General features: G+C 41.3%; 1 protein-coding gene across 3 annotated transcripts in view; it reads left to right on the top strand.

Annotated features, from left to right (window-relative positions):
- The first annotated feature begins 1,246 nt into the window (after window positions 1–1,246).
- The window catches only part of TNPO3 (transportin 3), a 93,808-nt gene continuing 75,067 nt past the window's right edge, over window positions 1,247–19,987 (top strand). Inside the window, exons 1-2 of one of the 3 annotated variants that reach the window (XM_058529668.1) lie at window positions 1,631–1,711; window positions 13,829–13,989. Coding sequence is in view for 2 of the 3 variants with exons in the window: in XM_058529662.1 (XP_058385645.1) it covers window positions 1,592–1,711 (120 nt within the window). In the remaining variant the exon portion in view is untranslated. Of the gene's footprint in view, window positions 1,712–13,828; window positions 13,990–19,987 lie in introns of all 3 variants that reach the window. The other 2 variants (XM_058529662.1, XM_058529656.1) reach the window with 2 other exon arrangements.

Here is a 19,987-nt window from a genome sequence, read left to right as displayed (position 1 = left end):
TTTGTAAAGGTATCTCCCTCTCTGTTTGGAGAAGAGAGGGGGATGAGCTCATTTCTAGTGACTTGTCAATGTGGAAGGTGAGGCCTTGAGCTACATAATAAACCTTACTCTTGTTTACTGTGCTTTAGTGGTAATCTCCTGTAACTGACTCCCCCCACCCCCAAAATCCTCCTTTGTCATTGGCTGAAAATGATATTTAAGATGAGAATTTCTGCTATTGTGTTGAGAAACGCAGTGTCCCTGCTTTCTCCCATGTATACATGTTATTAAACTTGGTATTATTTTCTCCTGCTAACCTGTCTTGTTGATTATTTGGCCAGCCAGAAGAACCTTACGGGAAAGGGCAGAGGGAGATTCTCCCTCTCCCCCGACACTATAAAATGGGGATTCAGTTGGTAGAGTTGTTAAAAGGATTAAATGAGATCTTGTAACAACAGTGCTTTGGACATTACAAGTATTCACTAAATAGTAGCAGTTATTATTGCAAAGGTGTAGCAGCAATGTTGGGAAATCCTTTAACGTGCTGCTACCTTTTGTCTCAAATTTCTCCTTAGTACAGATTTCAAGATTTCTATTTTCTTTTGTGAATTGAGAACTGTTAGACCATTGATTTTTGATTCGGAAAGAAAAGCATACACAAAAATACAATTCAAAGTGAGAATGACCCTAAAGATGTATGCAAATACTCTGGAGTTCAGAGTGGCCCGAGCAACAGAATAAAATACCGTTTGGGTGTAAGAATTTAGTGGAAAAGGCGGAGGCTGAACAGGGATTCCAGGCATTCTGGATTTATTTCAATGCGGCACATATCTCAGGTTTGTACACTATTTGATTACGTGTCTGTCTCCTCCGCTGGAGTCAGCATAGAAACCCTGTCTTAAGTCACCTTTGGATTTTCAGTACAGTGGACACTCCACGGATGGTTGAATTGACGGGCCTCGTCCAGGGGGGTCACAAAGGATTCTCTGGAGAGGGACGGAGAAATCGGAAACGGAGCAAAGACCCAGGATCCATTGCCAAGGAGGGCAGTGCTGCTCAGTTATGGGATCCAAGTCGGTCCTAAAGCTCCAGTCGGACGCAAAACACTGAGAAAACTACATCGAACTCCTCCTTACCGGTTCCTGGCCTGGCAGGGACACTTCCGGGAGGGGGCGGGGAGACAAGAAGAGGCGTGCCGCGAAGGAGGCCGTTTGCATTGCACCAGGCGGAAGTGTGCCAAAGGTAGCCGTGTTGCCGCTTCCGGTCCGGGTCAACGCGGCTGAGGTACGCTGCGTGGTTTGTGTCGTCCCGGGGCAGATTTCTGAGGGCAGGTCAGCGGGTGAAGAGGGGAGCACCGGCGTCTGGACTGAGAAGTCTGGAGTCTAGTGGGAGGATCGGAAAAAAGACCAGGAACCTGAATACGATCTCACCTCTGTTTCCGAGGGGGCAACTTCCACGGGGAACCCCTCTGCCGTGGTAACGGCCAAAGAGGAGATGGCGCCAGTCAGGGAGCGGCCGTGGCCAACACAGTGAGGAAGCGCGAAGGCGGGGCAACTGGAGAAACCTCGGGAGAAGAGCAAGAGCCGTCGCTGCCGCCACCACCGCCACCACCATGGAAGGGGCAAAGCCGACACTGCAGCTCGTGTACCAGGCAGTGCAGGCGCTTTACCACGACCCAGATCCCAGCGGAAAGGAGCGCGCCTCGTTTTGGCTTGGGGAGCTGCAGCGTTCGGTGAGGGGCCCAGAGAGGCCGCTCTGCGCCGCGGGGCAAGGGCGGGTGGGACCTAGGCTCGAGCTCGAGCCTGAGCCGGGCGGTTGGCCTCGTGAGGTACTCCTTGGGGAGGAGCTGCTGCCGCGGGGTGGGGCTGCCAAGCTACATCTACGCCGCTTTTCGGAAACTAGTCGCAGCTGGTCGGTCGCGAACTGGCCCTTTCCCCACCCCGTAAAATCTGATTTGTAGGTCCTCTTCTTCTCGCTTGTGGCGTGGGTCTGGTCCCCTGTTAAGTTTTACTCTTGCTACTTGCTTCTTAGGCCCTGCTTTTCTGTTTTGTCTTCCTTCAATCGAATCCAATCCCAGTCTCTCTCCATCTTCCACTTAAGGATGCTTTATGTGTCTCCCCTCGGTGTCCAAGTGTTGCGTCTGGCAATTCCTTGCCGGATGTAGCCCAACACTTCACTGTTCCTTGCTAATTTTCACTCTAGTTTGAGTACATCATTCTCGAAACGTCTCAGAGTTCTAGATTCTTAAACATGTGAATTTCCCCCGTGTTTTGGAGTGCAACATAATATAAAGAAAAAATATCAATACTGGTTTCAGAAAATCTTTGCAGTTCTCATTTTGCTGCTTATTGGTTCTCTAACTTTGTCTTTACCCTGACTTTTAGGTTCTTTGTAAGATATAGGTATCATAGCTGCCTTGGTTATTCCATACAGCCGTGTGAGCATCTAGTGAGGGGTTTAAATGAGACCTATTATACCTATTGTATTTCTGCATTCGTTGATTCACTTGTCTTATGCTTCCTCCTCTGATTTTTATACTCACCTTTCCTGTGCTTTAATTCTTTGTAAGTATGTATACTTGGTGATCTTGCTGACTTCACCTTCTTTCATTTTTGCATTTTATACTCACAAGCATATTTTTTTATTTGCCCCCTCTCCTTTCATGTTTTCATTTAAACTTATAACTGGTACTTAAAGGTGCTCTGCCCTTTTAAATCAGCCCCTAGGCTGCAAGTGCATAATAAATATTTAAAAATGTGCAACTTTGAATATTACACTTAGCAAAAATCAGCTCTTCCCTATTATACCTGCTTATTGTTATGTGTATTTTATTTTATGTTGTGAAGAAGATCAGCCCTGAGCTAACATCCATGCTAATCCTTCTCTTTTTGCTGAGGAAGACCGGCTCTGAGCTAACATCTATTGCCAATCCCCCCCCCCCCCCCCGTAGATAGTTGTATGTCATAGTTGCACATCCTTCTAGTTGCTGTACGTGGGACTCGGCCTCAGCATGGCCGGATAAAGCGGTGTGTTGGTGCGCGCCCGGGATCCGAACTCCGGGCCGCCAGTAGCGGAGTGCACGCACTTAACGGCTAAGCTACGGGGCCTGCCCTGTTATGTGTATTTTAAATTAGTATTTGAGTGCTTACCAGGTACCAGCAACTCCTAGGAGTTGGCATGTGAAAATGAACCAGACAAAAATCTCTTCTTGCCACATAGGATATATGTGATGATTAATTGAATTAATACCTATAAAAAGCTTAACAAAGTTCTTGGAACCTAGAACTCAAAATATGTTAGTAATTATTACGTAAATTGTAGTCACCTTTCTCTTCTTACTTTTCACTACTCTCTGTTACAACCTTATATCATCATCATCATCTCACTGTTTACAGTCAGGGTCCCATCAGGAACAGATGGCTCACTGGAAATAGGATAATTTGAGGAGGGTTTACTTTATAAAGGTACTATTTATAAAGATGCGGGTATAATCTGGTACCACAAAAGATAGTGTAGGAACCTGTAACCTAAGTGTTAATGTCCCTAAGCTGGAAGGGATAGGGGAGGGAGTGGTTACTTGAACTCTCAAGAAAAGTATGGACTTGGCTGCCTTGAGATGAGTGGTAGTTTTTGGTTGAAGGGATACAGCCAGCATGAGGTGACTTTGCAGGGAGGGAGCTGGAGGAATAAATATCCTGACTTTATTCTCCTAACCTCCTCCTGGGATTCCCCACTGAGCAAACCCAACCAGCAGCTAGGGGACATAAGAACCTGTTGATATAGTCCATACAGTTTGGCACACTGGGGCAGAAAACATGGTAGAGAAGGGTGGAAAAGTGGACCTGGAAAATATCCAGCACAGTCACACATCATCATTTTTAGGCAACTGCAGCATCTGGATTGATAATGCAGCCGGCACTTTGACCTCTTAATTCCTTTACTTCTTTTTCTCAGCCACCTAGTCACACAGTCAAACCCTGGATCTTGTCATTATTAAAAAGTCGCTAGCCCCTAAAATCACTAACTCAGACATTCTGCTCTGATCACAACACACTTTTCTTCCAGTTTGCTGGCTCAGTCTCAAGTAACCTCATATAATTGTTTTTATTTTTTTGAAATCTTATATAATTTTAATTTTTTTTTTTTTTTGCTGGGAAAGATACGCCCTGAGCCAACATCTGTTGCCAATCTTCCTCTTTTTTTTTTCCCCTCCCCAAAGCCCCAGTATATAGTTGTATATTCTAGTTGTAAGTCCTTCTGGTTCTTCTATGTGAACCACTGCCATAGCATGGCTACTGACAGATGGGTGGTGTGGTTCCACCCCCAGGAACTGAAGCCGCCAAAGTGGAGTGTGCCGAACTTTAACTGCTAGGCCATCATGGCTGATGATAAAGTTAAAAAGTTTTATTTTTAAAATTAAAAAATTTTAAACCAAACTTTAAAAAAAAAGTTACAGAATGGAAATAGTTTTACAAGGCCTAGGATGAAAAAGAGCAGTTATATATAGACTTCCTCCTATGAAAGATGAGGTTTTAGGCTCCCTCTACTTCTCTCACCCCATCTCTCTAACATAGTTATATCATAATACACATTGTGAACCATGTAGCATATATACCATGGTAATATTTCCTTTTTTGTGCAACTTTTTTTTCTGGTGGTAATCATTACCTTTTTCTTTTTTTCACATTTGCTTAATTATCTACATATCAACAGTAAATCATCCCAAACTCTATGTCAGTAAGTGTAAATATCCTTTTAGTATGTTCAGACTGGTAATCTGTTCCCTTTTGTGGTGGAAGGAAACTTCTCCCGAGAGCCCTCCATCTCCCTGCTCCAATCTGGCCTGGTTGTTCTGCAGATCTGTTGCAGTTATTGTCCTGGGATCTCTATTTAACTAGGGAATTCCCTTCACTTCTTGTTTTGGATGTGCTGAATCCTGGATCCTATGATCTTTTCTTGGATTACTCCCTCATTTGGTAGATATCATTGAGAACGGAATCTTATACACCTTCTGTCTCATTGTGTTTCTGTTGGTTTTTCTTTTTGGAGCACTTTAACCGTGAGAGAAGTCCTCCCGTCTTCTGCCTGGCGCTTTAAACTAGGCTGTGGATGGCGGGTAGGAGAATGAGCTGGGGGGTGGATCTCATCACTAAGTATGTAGGCTTTAATTTAATGTCCTATTTTCCATATGATATTCCTGTCCTTAGGTGAGTCTGTTGTCCAAGAGTCCTGAGTCCCTCTACTTCAATCTTTCCAGAGTAAACCATGAGTCTTCTGTGGTGGTGAGAGGACAGTAGCCTGGCCCCTCAGCGTCTGGGAGAAAATCTAGGAGTCTAAGTGCTTATACAGATTTTAAACACACCCCTTTGTTTTCTGTTCTGTATCTGCCTTCAGATATACCTGGTACTTCTAATTCCTGAGCTTTAGTTGGGGTTTTGCAACATGAATCAGTTTGCCCCGTGGGTTCCACATTCTCATCCCATCCTCCCTCCCTGCCCCCAAGCAAATTTCAGCTTTCTCAGACCTGCTGACAGTTAACACTCATCCATTAGCTTTCTAGTTTCCACAGTTTTGTTAATATCACTCATGTTTCCATCCCTTTGTCCTTGTGGTTCCCCCACCCCCCTTTTTAAATCTCTTTACTCTGATTTTAGTGGATTGTTGGAAGGGACCTGAGGGCAAACAGATGTTTTCAGTTAGTTCAGTCACGTTAAACAGAAGTCCCGGCATTTGTTCTTGAATTTTGACAAAACCTCATTCCGTTGACTGGCCCCTACTTTTTCTTTCTTAGGTCTTGTCTTCTCTCTTTATCCAGTTTGGATTCCAAGATCTATCATTCTAGTCACTGTCTTAAATGTACCATCAACCCTTCATGTCTCATTTGGTAAAACTTCAGTATGGATGTATCCACCTGCTTCTCCTCTTGTCAGATCTAGGTGCTCTGCATCTCATTTTCTGACTTCTCAGGAACCTCGATCTTTTGGTTATCCTCTGTCTCACTTGCATCTTCAGACTCTGTTTACTAGTTCCTTCCAATCAGCATTCAAACAGCTGTAGTATCTCCCATAGTAAGCAAATGGCTTTTTGGGTGAAGGGGGTGCTACCTTTGTCCAATTTTGTGATTTCTTTGATTCTTTTTTTTTTGTGAGGAATATCAGCCCTGAGCTAACATCCATGCTAATCCTCCTCTTTTTGCTGAGGAAGACTGGCCCTGGGCTAACATCTGTGCCCATCTTCCTCCACTTTATATGGGACGCCACCACAGCATGGCTTGCCAAGCGTTGCGTCGGTGCTCGCCCGGGATCCAAACTGGCAAACCCCGGGCTGCAGCGGAGCGCGCATACTTAACCGCTTGCGCCACCAGGCCGGCCCCTCTTTGATTCTTTCTTTCTTCTGTGCTTTTACTGTTACTGTTTTCCAATCCTGTCTTCAAATGAAGAAACATCTTTTCAAAGTCCAGCCTAAATTCCTTCCCCTTGGATGATTCCCTTCAACTGAAAGCCATTTCTGCCCCTGCTACAAACCTAGAGCACTTTATTTTTTATTTTTATTTTTTTTTATAATTTTATTTATTTATTTTCCCCCCCCAAAGCCCCAGTAGATAGCTGTATGTCATAGTTGCACATCCTTCTAGTTGCTGTATGTGGGTCGCGGCCTCAGCATGGCCGGAGAAGTGGTGCGTCGGTGTGCGCCCGGGAGCCGAACCCGGGCCGCCAGCAGCGGAGCGCACGCACTTAACCGCTAAGCCACGGGCCGGCCCTAGAGCACTTTATTTAATTGAATTTATCATTTTTTTTTTTACCTTTTTGAAAATTTGTTTTGACTGCCCCACTAGGCTATAGGATCCGTTTATTTGTTTATGTAATCTGAATCCCATAGTTGAAGGATAAACCGTGGTTGTTAAGAAAGAATCAAGATGCCTGGCACACAGGTTCTTAAAAATGTTTGTTGAATGAATAGCTGCTTGTAGGCACCTTCAAAGGGATAGTTAGATAACTCAAATTTGCCTTTCTATGAATTTCATTTATTTTTGCGGCTTCTCTCTACCATATCCATGGGTAATTGAAAATAGGCAGTATTCTTCAGCCTCCTATGATGCTCTGTTTTCAGTCTTTCCATCCTTTTTTTTTTTTTTTTTAAAAAAACAACCTTTATGAGATGAGTTTATATTGCCCTCTTTTTATACTTTGAAAGACTTGGGTACAGAAGGGGAGATGAATTTCTTGGCTCAGTAAGTCTTTCTCGAAGTAGTCCCTAAGTGACACTTTTAACCAGAAGTGTTTTGGTGTAGTAACAAGTATCATGTTTTAATTTTCAATTTGAAATTGGTAAGGAACAGAATTTGCTTGATTTGTTTCAAAACCACTTTGAAGAATACACGTTTTGAAAAACTATTCTTCTCTCTCCCTGTGCTTTACTCATCGTAGAGTCATTTAGTATAGTTATAATGACCCTAATGACTACAGATTTAGTATAAAGGTGTAATTTGGATATGGTTTAGCTGATACTAGGAGTTAGCATTTTTTCTCTTTCTCTAATATTTGTATAAAACAGCCATTTTCTGAAAAATCTATATTCGTTACTCTAAACTTTTTTTCCACCAAAATTCTTGGAAACAGTCTATAGCCATGATTTTGTTTTATGTAATAGGCAGATATGACTGATCTCTTTGAAGTATTTTATTTTATTTATTTATTTATTTATTTAAAGATTTTATTTGTTTATTTTTTCCCCCCAAAGCCCCACTAGATAGTTGTATGTCATAGCTGCACATCCCTCTAGTTGCTGTATGTGGGACGCGGCCTCAGCATGGCCGGAGAAGCAGAGCGTCGGTGTGCGTCCGGGATCTGAACCCAGGCCGCCAGCGGTGGAGCGCGTGCACTTAACCACTAAGCCAGAGGGCCGGCCCTCTTTGAAGTATTTTCAAAGAAAGAAAATTATTTTGAGACAGATCTTAAAGGAAGCCTATCTAATAGTGGACTGTTCTGAACACTTTTTTTTTTTGTCTTTTTTTTTTTGTGTGGAAGATCAGCCCTGAGCTAACATCCATGCTAATCCTCCTCTTTTTGCTGAGGAAGACCGGCTCTGAGCTAACATCTATTGCTAATCCTCCTCCTTTTTTTTCCCCCAAAGCCCCAGTAGATAGTTGTATGTCATAGTTGCACATCCTTCTAGTTGCTGTATGTGGGACGCGGCCTCAGCATGGCCCGAGAAGCGGTGGTCGGTGCGCGCCCGGGATCCGAACCCGGCCGCCAGTAGTGGAAGGCTCGCACTTAACTGCCAAGCCGCAGGGCCGGCCCTGAACACTTGGTAGTTTCCTTTGTCCACCTCCAGTAGCCAAAATTAGTAGACAATCTAGAAAGCAATGGAAGGAAAGACCGTCTCTTTCTAGGGCTAATGAGTTATGCTACTAATATGTTCTAATTTTGTAATTTAGGTGATAAGGAGGAGACTACTTTTACAGAGAGAGTCTGTGGGTTAGAGGTTACCTCAAAAGTTTTATAGTTCAATCTGGACACTGAAAAGGAGTGATGAAAAGCGTAAGAAGCATAAATCAGGTGAAATCAAATCATGCTTTGATTGACAAAGTTGGCATTGTCACGTTTGGTTTATCACATATCCTTGGGAATTTTTCTTTCTTTCTTTTTTTTTTTTTTTGAGGAAGATTGGCCCTGAACTAACATCTGTTGCCAATCTTCCTCTTTTTCTTTTTTATCCCCAAAGCCCCAGTATATAGTTGTAGGTCCTTCTACTTCTTCCATGTGGGATGCTGCCTCACTATGGCTTGATGAGCGTTGAGTAGGTCTGTGCCCATGATCTGAATCGGCGAACCGGGGGCTGCTGAAGTGGAACACGTGCACGTGCACTTAACTGCTATGCCACCAGGCTGGCCCCAGAATTTTTCTTCTAAATATTATACCAGGAAGATCATGAGTCATGGAGTATTGGCTTCAAACTTCTTTCGTAGTAATTTTGCTCTTTGGAATTTCTTGATTCTTTAGCTTAGTTCTAAAAGCTAGAGTTTTTTTTTTTGGTGAGGAGGACTAGCCCTGAGCTAACATCTGATGCCAATCCTCCCCTTTTTTCTTGAGCAAGACTGGCCCTGGGCCAACATCTGTGCCCATCCTCCTCCACTTTAAATGGGACGCCGCCACAGCATGGCTTAGCAAGTCATGTGTCGGTGCGCGCCTGGGATCCAAACCTGCAAACCCCGGGCGAGCGCGGCGGAGCGCGTGCACTTAACTGCTGCGCCACCCGGCTGGCCCCTAGAGTCTTTGTTTTTTCTCTAGCAGTTACAGAAATTGATTTCATTTACCTGAAAATCTAGGCATTTTTTAATGCTTATGCCCTCGTCCTCTGGTCAAGTGACCCTTAAAACATAACATACTTTTGAAAAGAAAACCTTCTAGAAAATAGAAAATGTTCCTGTACAACTACTGTGGATCAGTTTAGTTCAATGAACATAGGGGCTGGCCCCGTGGCTTAGCGGTTAAGTGCGCGCGCTCCGCTACTGGCGGCCCGGGTTCGGATCCTGGGCGCGCACTGACGCACCTCTTGTCCGGCCATGCTGAGGCCGCGTGCCACATACAGCAACTAGAGGCATGTGCAACTATGACATACAACTATCTACTGGGGCTTTGGGGAGAAAAGGAGCAAAAAAACAAAAAAAAGAACATAGGAATACTGTATGCCTTGCATTGCTGGAGACTGGGAGTATGTAAGTAAATGATAAAAACCAAAGACCTTTTCTTGCAAGAGTTTACCAGTCTGGCTTTGTCTCTAATATGATAGTCAATAGCCAGATGGCTGTTGTGGCTATTTAAATTTAAATTAATTAAATTATTTAGTTGCACTGTCACCTTCTAAGTCTTGGACAGTGCAAATACAGACATTTTATGTCTTTGGTGTATTGAAGCCTACGAATGAGAGTTTGTGATGGTATTTCTGTTGGCATGGTAGTCTATTACCTGGTGGCATTCATCTGGATTTGGATTAGTTTATTTCTTGTCTTCCCAGGCCTTGGACCAGAGTTGATGGTTTGATTCAGGATATAAAATTATCAGGTCACTGCTTCATTTTCTAATTGTAACACAGTTTTCTTTCAAAGCCTTCCAGATATTTCTTCAACATTCTTTCAAGTTGATTGCACTGATGTTTATGATGGAAATGGAAAATAGATTTTATAGATTTTTTTTAATTGTGGTAAAATATTCATAACATAAAATTGAACTGTTTTAACTATTTTTAGGTGTACAGTTTAGTGGCATTAACTACATTCATGTTGTTGTGCATCCATCACCACTACCCATCTCTAGAACTTTTTCATCTTCCCATACTAAAATTCTGTACTTATTAAACAATAACTCTCTATTCTCTCCTTTCTCCAGCCCCTGGCAACCACTCTTCTACTTTTTGTCTCTGAATTTGACTATTCCAGGTCCCTTATATAAGTAGAATCATACTTATGATTCTACTTATATAAGGACAGGTAGTTGTCCTTTTGTGTCCAGCTTATTTCACTTAGCATAATTTCTTCAAGGTTCATCCGTGTTGTAGCATGTGTCAGAATTTCACCTTTTTTTAAAAGGAAAATATACATAACATAAAATTTACCATTTTAACTGTTTGTAAGTGGACAGTTCAGTGGCTTTAAGTACGTTCACATTGTTGTGCAACCATCACCTCCAGAACTTTTTTAATCTTGTAAAACTGAAACTCTATACTCATTAAACACAGTTAATTCCACATTTATCCATCCCCCGAGCCCCTAGCAACCACCATTCTGCTTTCTGTCTCTATGAATTTGACTACTCTAGGTACCTCATATGAGTGGAATCAAATGGTATTTGTCCTTTTGTAACTGGCTTATTTCACTTAGCATTTCACTTAGCACAGGGTTCATCCATGGTGTATTATGTGTCAGAATTTCATCCCTTTTTAAGGCTGAATAATAACGTATGTACCACATTTTGTTTGTGCATTCATCTCTCGATGAACATTTGGGTTGCTTCTACCTTTTGGCTGTTGTGAATGATGTTATGAGCACGGGTGTACGAATATCTGTTGGAGTCGCTGCTTTCAATTTTTTTGAGTATATATCCAGAAGGGGAATTGCTGGATCGTATGGTAATTCTGTGTTTGTTTTTTTGGGGAACTGCCATACTGTTTTCCAGATTTTATAGAATTTTAAGCTCCGTTGAACATAAAAACAAATTTAATTCATAGGAAGTTGAGATTGCTCAGATTACTTCTACTGTATTTCTCTAATTTATACCCTGGTACTGAAATATTACCAGAGTGTTTTACTGCTGTACAGGTGAAGCCCCAGAGAGAAGCTTTATTTCTCTTTATTAGAAGTTCACAGTACTGCTAAAGGGCATAATTTTGTAGTGTTTGGCAGGCAGATCTCCTTAAAAGTACTGACTTAATTTTCTTCTTTCTGGTAGAGCTCCCAAAATGAAAATATTATGAAACATGTTTTTTTTGGGGGGAGGGATGGGGGTATGAAATTTTCTGTTAACAGAGTTTACATTATGGTTTTTACTTACTTTTTCTCAAACCCAAGCACAATTCTTTTAAGTTTTTCTCTGTATTCATTATTTCCTTGTTGTATTTTCTGTCTCAGCCATAGTGTAACACCTTTTAAATAGAGAGCTCCAAAGCAGAAGAATATACTTAGAACGAGACTTGAAGATATGCTTGCTAACACAGTAATGCATTTTTTACAGTACTTTAAGCTAGACATCTTACATTTCTATAAGATTGAAAACTTGAATCTTCAGCATGGTATTAACATCTGCTTAATAAGTCTGATAATTTCATCATTCTGGTTTATATGAATTGTTATAAAACTTGCTCAGATAGGCGGGAATAGAGACCAGTGATTAAAGGAAATACGTTTTCTATATTTTTGGCTTTCAGGAAGCCCTTACATAGGCTACCCCTTTGCTTCAAATGAAATGGTTTCAAGCTTGGCATTTTCTTCTTTAAAAGCAGGGCTGCCTAGTATAATTAGTAAGGCCCACAGTGAAGTGATTACCAAGGAATGCATGCTTTAGTCACTCCCAACCCAAGTTGATTTTATGGATCCAAATTTATTTATCTTTTTTCAGGGCCATTCTTGGGGTTAATCACATGCATAGGTGACTGAGAGTTTTTAATTTGGATAGGGATTCTTTGCGCTTGTCGTGAAAAACTTTTGACAAGATTTCTCAGTACCGTATTATGCGTGACTGACAGCTACAGATTTGAGCAAAAATTAATTTGACAGAGGTCATTATTACATAGGATTGCTTGAAAACGCTTGTCCCAGAAACACTGAGATTTCATCAGAAACTGAGGAGACCACAGTGTGCAGTGCTATTGCTTGGTCTTATTGATCCCTTTTGTTGAGATCAAGATAGAACAATGCATATGGGCACTACAGTCCAAAGTTGACTTGGAAGAGTGTTTTGAGTATTTCTCCTGGAATTTGAATAGCTTACAATGTCTTAAAGAATTATTTTTAGCCAGAAATCTCTTCCCTGCTGTAAGGGTAATAATATCTCTCTTGTAATTATCTATTCGCTTATTATGGAGATGGCTGTGAAAATGTAAGTTGGCTGAACTTGTCTCTATAAATGAGCTTTTTTGCTTTTAGAAAAAAGTTATTTATGCATACAGGGGTATTCTATGGGTCTTGGAGCTTGCAAAGGGCTTTATAATTATTTTTTGTGTACACTCTGCTTTTGGAGGTGGGAGTTGTTGACTCATCACTGCTTTGGTGAAGTATTAGCTAAGTTTCATTTCATCATAGTTTCTGTATTTCAGGCCATCTTGCAAAACAAGTTATTTTGAAACATATCATTTTTAGGTAGTGATGGTCATCTTTTGAGCCCCATAACTTATATTTTTCTCAGTATCCCTTCAAACCATTTTCTCTCCTTGCTAAGAAAACCATCAGAAAGTAACTTGTGAGAAATCTAGCAATTTGTCCTAAATTTGTAAAGTTTTATAAAGGATTAGATACAGAAACTGAAGATAGTTGACTGACTTAATTACTTTCTCTGTTTCAGGTAAATTAGACTTTTTCTTTCTTTACCTGTCTCATGAAAATGATTTTTTCTTGATTTGGGAGATTCTGATTTTCTAGCTCTATACCCCTTTGTTACAGGTCATGTGTCTAAAACGTTACATTTGATCATTTTTTTTTGGAAGTTCTTTTTACTCTGTGCTCTGACCTAGTCTCCCCCTCCCTCTAATACACTATAAATCTTTGAAAGTCTTTATTTAATAAATATATTATTCACTAGTTGAAATGCTTTAAAAAGTACAGCAACCTGACACTTTTATGTTACTTTTCAAATCTCATTGAAATATTTGTGTTTCCAGAACCTCATTTTCTATTTGCCAGAGTTCGTCCGTCCTCAGTGAAGTGTTTTAAGTAATTCTGCTTAATTTGGGGAGTTTTTGTGTAGCATTAACTAGCAGCCCTAATCCGCTTCTAATTCTTGGCAGCTAATGAATCCTTAGGCTCCTTTCTGGGTGTGTGCTTGCATTGTTGAGGGCCTGCTCAGTGATTTTGGTTGATTCGGCAGGTTTAGAACTGTTGGTATAGAAGTGAGCCTTGGAGCAATAATGCGCCATTAAAGAAAAAAGGGGGCAAGTACTTTAGGATCTGCTGTGAAGTATAATGAAAGACTTAGAGCATGTTAGTGAAAAGATTGCTGGGCCATAGCCTGCTTCATATTCATCACATAGTCATGGAAATATCTTTTGAAAAGTCTGATATAAAGGCCTATTCTACTACTGCTTTGTGAATGGAAGATTGGAATTAGATGCTTAAATGGAAAATGTTCTCTTGTTGCAGCCTCTTTGAAATGTGCTGCTAGTGGGAGCTGCAGCTTCCTCCTGCTGACTCTGAGCCCCAGGCTTCGGTTGAGATGGTCCTTTCAGAAATGTGGAGCTTAGTCCAAGCCTGGATTTCAGTGGGTAGCACCTGGCATCTGTGGCTAGAGAGTCCTATGAAGTGTAAGTGCTTTATTCTCTCCTTGTAAAGAATCCCTTTTCCTTCCTTCTCTTCCTTCCTTCCTTACTACCTTTCTTCTCTTCCATCCTTCTTTCTGCTGCTTAGCAGAGGGGAAGAACAGTGAGCAATGTACTGTATTGTCTAGGGTGTCAGGATTTAGTTGCATTTCCCTTATGATTCTGTGACCAAAGCAAGATTGTTTTTGGATGCCAACAATTCTTAAACCCTCCTGGAATTCAAAATAAAGCGATAAATTATGACCCCTTAATATATAGTCCTGGCAGTATCATCCCGGGTGATTTTTCATTGACGGTTTACTTAGTAGCTTGTGGTATTCAAGTTTGCCAGGTTTCTTGATAGAGGTCACTCTTGTATTTTGTTCTTATTCCAAAAGACAAATATTTGAAAAGAGAGATGCATTTGACCAGTGGGTGAGGCAGCATCAACATAAATAAGGATGCTTGAAATGAGAAGACAGCTCTTTCACTTTGGTTCTACTTGATAAATTTGTACGAGGAGCAATTTGGGAATTTTTCTAAGACCAATTTCTCACAGAATTGTCTTAGGAAATTCATATAGTTGCCATCTATATTTTAGTTTAGTTAAAAAATAAAAAACTAAATAATAACATAATGAGCATTAGAACATGCAAGTTTTATATTTGGTTTAGTTGCCTGTGCCTAAGTGCTGTTCTCCTTTTTTCCTGTTTCAGAAATACTGATGATATTCTATTTTATTTATTTATTTATTTTTTGTGAGGAAGATCAGCCCTGTGCTAACGTCTGCCAATCCTCCTCTTTTTTTGCTGAGGAAGACTGGCCCTGGGCTAACATCCGTGCCCATCTCCCTCCACTTTATTTGGGACGCTGCCACAGCATGGCTTGCCAAGCGGTGCATCTATGCACGCCCAGGATCCGAACCAGTGAACCCCGGGCCGCTGCAGCGGAGCGTGCGCACTTAACCACTTGCGCCACCGGGCGGCCCCAGATGATATTTTAAAGCAAGTTCATTCCAGAAAAGACTTCCATTTTGGGGAGATTTTAAGATTCCTTTCATTGAAATTTTTAAATCTTCAGATTTTAGCTAGGAGAATATTGAGCTTCTTCTCATTGCTAAAACAAAGTATATATTTAAAGCAAAACAAAACCAATACTCTGTCTGGGCAAGGCAAGTGAAGTTCTGCAGATGAGGACTCTGAATGAAAAATGTGTCATCCCCTCAGGGCCTTTGTTTTATTTATTTATTTTTTCCCCCAAAGCCCCAGTAGATAGTTGTATGTCATAGATGCACATCCTTCTAGTTGCTGTACGTGGGACGCGGCCTCAGCATGGCTGTAGAAGCCGCGCGTGGGTGTGCACCCAGGATCCGAACCCCGGCGGCCAGCAGTGGAGCGCGCGCACTTAACCGCGAAGCCACGGGGCCGGCCCTCTCAGGGCCTTTGTTTTCTTTTTCTTTTCTTTCTTTTTTTTGTGAAGAAGATTAGCCCTGAGCTAATGTCTGTTGCCAATCCTCCTCTTTTTGCTGAGGAAGATTTGCCCTGGGCTAACATCTGTGCTCATCTTCCTCTACTTTATATGGGACGCTGCCACAGCATGGCTTGACAAGCGGTGTGTCGGTGCGTGCCTGGGATCCGAACCTGTGAACCCCGGGCCGCCAGAGTCGAGCGTGCACACTTAACCACTATGCCACCGGGCCGGCCCTGATATGCTTGTTTTCTGTTGCCCTTTCTCTTTCTAAACATTTTGGATTCTGGTCTTATAGGTGACTCCCAGTCAAGTAAGTATCTCAGCTACCTAGTAAAAGGATGGGCTTCATGTTTGGGAAAACAAAGAGGTATTATAGACTTACGAGATTATGGTATCTTGTCATTTTGCTTGATATTTAATAATTTAGTATATACTTTATTTAAGTGCCTCTTATGGCCAAACGATTTTGAGAGTTGCAGAGATAATTAATAAGGTTGTTCTTTACTTTTGAAGAGCTTACAATCTATTAGAAAAGATGAACAAAGTAATTACCATATAAAGTTCTATAACTGAGCTGTTACAGAGTCAAGGATACCTTGGTAGTAAGGTCCAGTGATTCCTGCCTCCAATATTTTTTCTTTATCTCTGGCTTTCAGGAGTTTGAGTATGATGTATTTAGTATTTGTTTGTTTGTTTAGGGGTGTAGAGGACAGGAAAATTCTCTGTTGCCCTTGAACTGTAATCTTGAGCAGTTCCAGTGTCCACTATTCTCATTGGTGGGTATTTCTCTGATCCTGTCCTCCCCGTGACATTCGTACTCTGCCTTGCATCTGGTGGGTCTTGTGCAGGATAAATTTTTTTGCCCTTCCTTCAGTGGTAGGAGACATATGGTGGTATTAGTCTAGTATGATGGGCTCAGGACTGATTTATGCCCTATCCTCTAGGAGTAGAGGTTTTTTTCTTTTACCCTCACTGCAACAGCAATGGGTGTTAAGCTGTGTCTTGGTGGTGGTATGATTTGCTGCCCCTTCCATGTGACTTAAGGCTTTTGTTTAGTAGGGGAGCAGGGTCCAGTCAGAGCTCTTTGTGCCTTTTCTGCAGATGAGACTGCTCCTCCCAGGACTGTACCACCAAAGGAGGTTCTCTGGTCTCCTGCCCTACCCCTAATCTTTCTCCTGAGTATCTGGTGGAGGTCTGTGGAGAAGAGCCTGTAGGTGGTTGTGAACTCCTCTTGTGTCTATGAGTCTCAGGGGTTTTACTAGCCCACACTCAGCATTTATCAATTTGTTAATAATTTTAGCTGAATTTTTTTGTGTGTGTGTGAGGAAGATTAGCCCTGAGCTATCATCTGATGCCAATCCTCCTCTTTTTGCTGAGGAAGATTGGCCCTGGGCTAACATCTTTGCCCATCCTTTATTTTATGTGGGACGCTGTCACAGCGTGGCTTGACAGGAGTGCATCAGTGCGAGCTCGGGATCTGAACCTGTGAATGCCGGGGCGCTGAAGCGGAGTACGCGCTCAGCTGCTGCGCCACCGGCCCGGCCCCTTAGCTGAATTTTTATTACTTGATTGTCTGGTGCCCTGCATCCCTTCCACCTTTCTTCTGCCACAGATGAGCCAGTGCTTACCTCTGTCTTGTCTTTAGATTTCAGTGTACTTGGTTGCCCTGGGACCTCAGCTTTCTGATGCATTTGAGAAAAGTTAATTTGTAGTTTATTTGCTTTTGTTTATTGTTAACTCAAAAGCAGTGTTCTTTCCAACTTTACATCTTAAGTAGATGTGGAACTTCTCTCAGGTATTTTTGTTTGTATATTATGCACCCCACAAGATATTATTGCTTTATATAAGTTAGTATTCATAGAGATTTACTCAAGTACTTACCTTTTCCATTATTCTTCATTACTTCCTGATTTCCATGTTTCCATTCAGAGTTATTTTCCTTCTGCCTGAAGAACACCCTTTATTTTTATTTATTTATTTATTTTTTATTTTTTTATTGCAGTAACATTGGTTTATAACATTGTATAAATTTCAGGTGTACATCATTATACTTCTAGTTCTGCATAGATTACATCATGTTCACCACCCAAATACTAATTACAACCCATCACCACACACATGTGCTGAATTATCCCTTTCGCCCTCCTCCCTCCCCCCTTCCCCTCTGGTAACCACCAATCCAATCTCTGTCTCTATGTGTTTGTTTATTGTTGTTATTATCTGCTACTTAATGAAGGAAATCATACGGTATTTGACCTTCTCCCTCTGACTTATTTCACTTTGCATAATACCCACAATGTCCATCCATGTTGTCACAAATGGCTGGATTTCATCGTTTCTTACGGCTGAGTAGTATTGCATTGTGTATATATACCACATCTTCTTTATCCATTCGTCCCTTGATGGACACTTAGGTTGCTTCCAAGTCTTGGCTATTGTGAATAACACTGCAGTGAACACAGGGGTGCATGTATCTTTACGCATTGGTGTTTTCAAGTTCTTTGGATAAATACCCAGCAGTGGAATAGCTGGATCATATGGTAGTTCTATCCTTAATTCTTTGAGGAATCTCCATACTGTTTTCCATAGTGGCTGCACCAGTTTGCACTCCCACCAGCAGTGTATGAGAGTTCCCTTCTCTCCACATCCTCTCCAACACATGTTGTTTCCTGTCTTGTTAATTATAGCTATTCTGACGGGCGTGAGGTGATATTTCCTTGTAGTTTTGATTTGCATTTCCCTGATAGTTAATGATTTTGAACATCGTTTCATGTGTCTGTTGGCCATCTGTATATCTTCTTTGGAGAAATGTCTATTCAGGTCTTTTGCCCATTTTTTAATTGGGTTGTCAGTTTTTTTGTTGTTGAGATGCATGGTTCTTTATATATTTTGGAGATTAAGCCCTTATCAGATGTATGGTTTGCAAATATCTTCTCCCAATTGTTAGGTTGTCTTTTCGTTTTGTTGATGGTTTCCTTTGCTGTGCAGAAGCTTTTTAGTTTGATATAGTCCCATTTGTTTATTTTTTCTATTGTTTCTCTTGCCCGGTCAGACGTGGTGCTTGAAAATATGTTGCTAAGACTGATGTTGAAGAGCGTACTGCCTATGTTTTCTTCTGGAAGTTTCACAGTTTCAGGTCTTACATTCAAGTCTTTAATCCACTTTGAGTTAATTTTTGTGTATGGTGTAAGGTAAGGGTCTACTTTCATTTTTTTGCATGTGGCTATCCAGTTTTGCCAACACCATTTGTTGAAGAGACTATCTTTTCTCCATTGTATGTTCTTGGCTCCTTTGTCAAAGATTAGCTGTCCATAGATGTGTGGGTTTATTTCTGGGCTTTCGATTCTATTCCATTGATCTGTGTGTCTGTTTTTGTGCCAGTACCATGCTGTTTTGGTTACTATAGCTTTGTAGTATATTTTGAAATCAGGGAGTCTGATACCTCCAGCTTTGTTCTTTTTTCTCAGGGTTCCTTTAGCGATTCGGGGTCTTTTGTTGTTCCGTATAAATTTTAGGATTCTTTGTTCTATTTCTGTGAAAACTGTTGTTGGAACTTTGATAGGGATTGCATTGAATCTATAGATTGCTTTAGGAAGTATGGACATCTTAACTATGTTAATTCTTCCAATCCAAGAGCATGGGCTATCTTTCCATTTCTTTGTGTTGAAGAACACCCTTTAGTATTTTCTTCTTTGTGAGTCTCTTGGTAATGAAACCTCTCCTCTTATTTTTTTCTTTTTGGTCTTAAAATGTCTTAATTTTATTGTATTTTGAAAGGAGTTTTTGCTGGGTATAAAATAACCAATTGGCAGTTATTTTCTTTCAGTACTTTGAAAATACTTGGTTCCCGTTGTTATATTGACAAGTCAGCTATCAGTCTAATTGTTGTTCATTTAAAGATAATACATCTCTGGGGCCGCCCCGTGGCTTAGCGGTTAAGTGCGCGCGCTCCGCTGCTGGCGGCCCGGGTTCGGATCCCAGGCGCGCACTGACGCACCGCTTCTCTGGCCATGCTGAGGCCGCGTCCCACATACAGCAACTAGAAGGATGTGCAGCTATGACATACAACAATCTGCTGGGGCTTTGGGGGGAAAAATAAATAAATAAATAAAATCTTTAAAAAAAAAATAAAAATAAAGATAATACATCTCTTTTCCTCTGGCCTTTAAGATTTCCCTTTTTGTCTTTGGTTTTTTAGCAGTGTTATTATGATGTGCCTGGGTCTGGTTTTTTTGTCCTTAGCGTTTGTAGAGCTTCTTAAATCTGTGGCTTGGTGTCTTTACTCAGTTTGGAAATTTCTCAGCCATTATCTTTAAATAGTGCTTCAGCCCCATTTTTTTCTTTTCCTTCTAGGCTTTCAGTTATATGGATGTTAGACTTTTTCACTATGTCCCGCGTGTCATTTGCATTCTTCCCATTCTTTACCTTCTATCCTTTTTTTTTTTTTTTTTGTGAGGAAGACTAGTACTGAGCTAACATCTGTGCCAATCCTCCTCTTTTTGCTGAGGAAGACTGGCCCTGAGCTCACATCTAT

The sequence above is a fragment of the Diceros bicornis genome, chromosome 3 (genome assembly GCF_020826845.1).
Source record: "Diceros bicornis minor isolate mBicDic1 chromosome 3, mDicBic1.mat.cur, whole genome shotgun sequence".
Taxonomy (NCBI): domain Eukaryota; kingdom Metazoa; phylum Chordata; class Mammalia; order Perissodactyla; family Rhinocerotidae; genus Diceros; species Diceros bicornis.
This window is presented reverse-complemented; position numbering and strand designations above follow the sequence as displayed.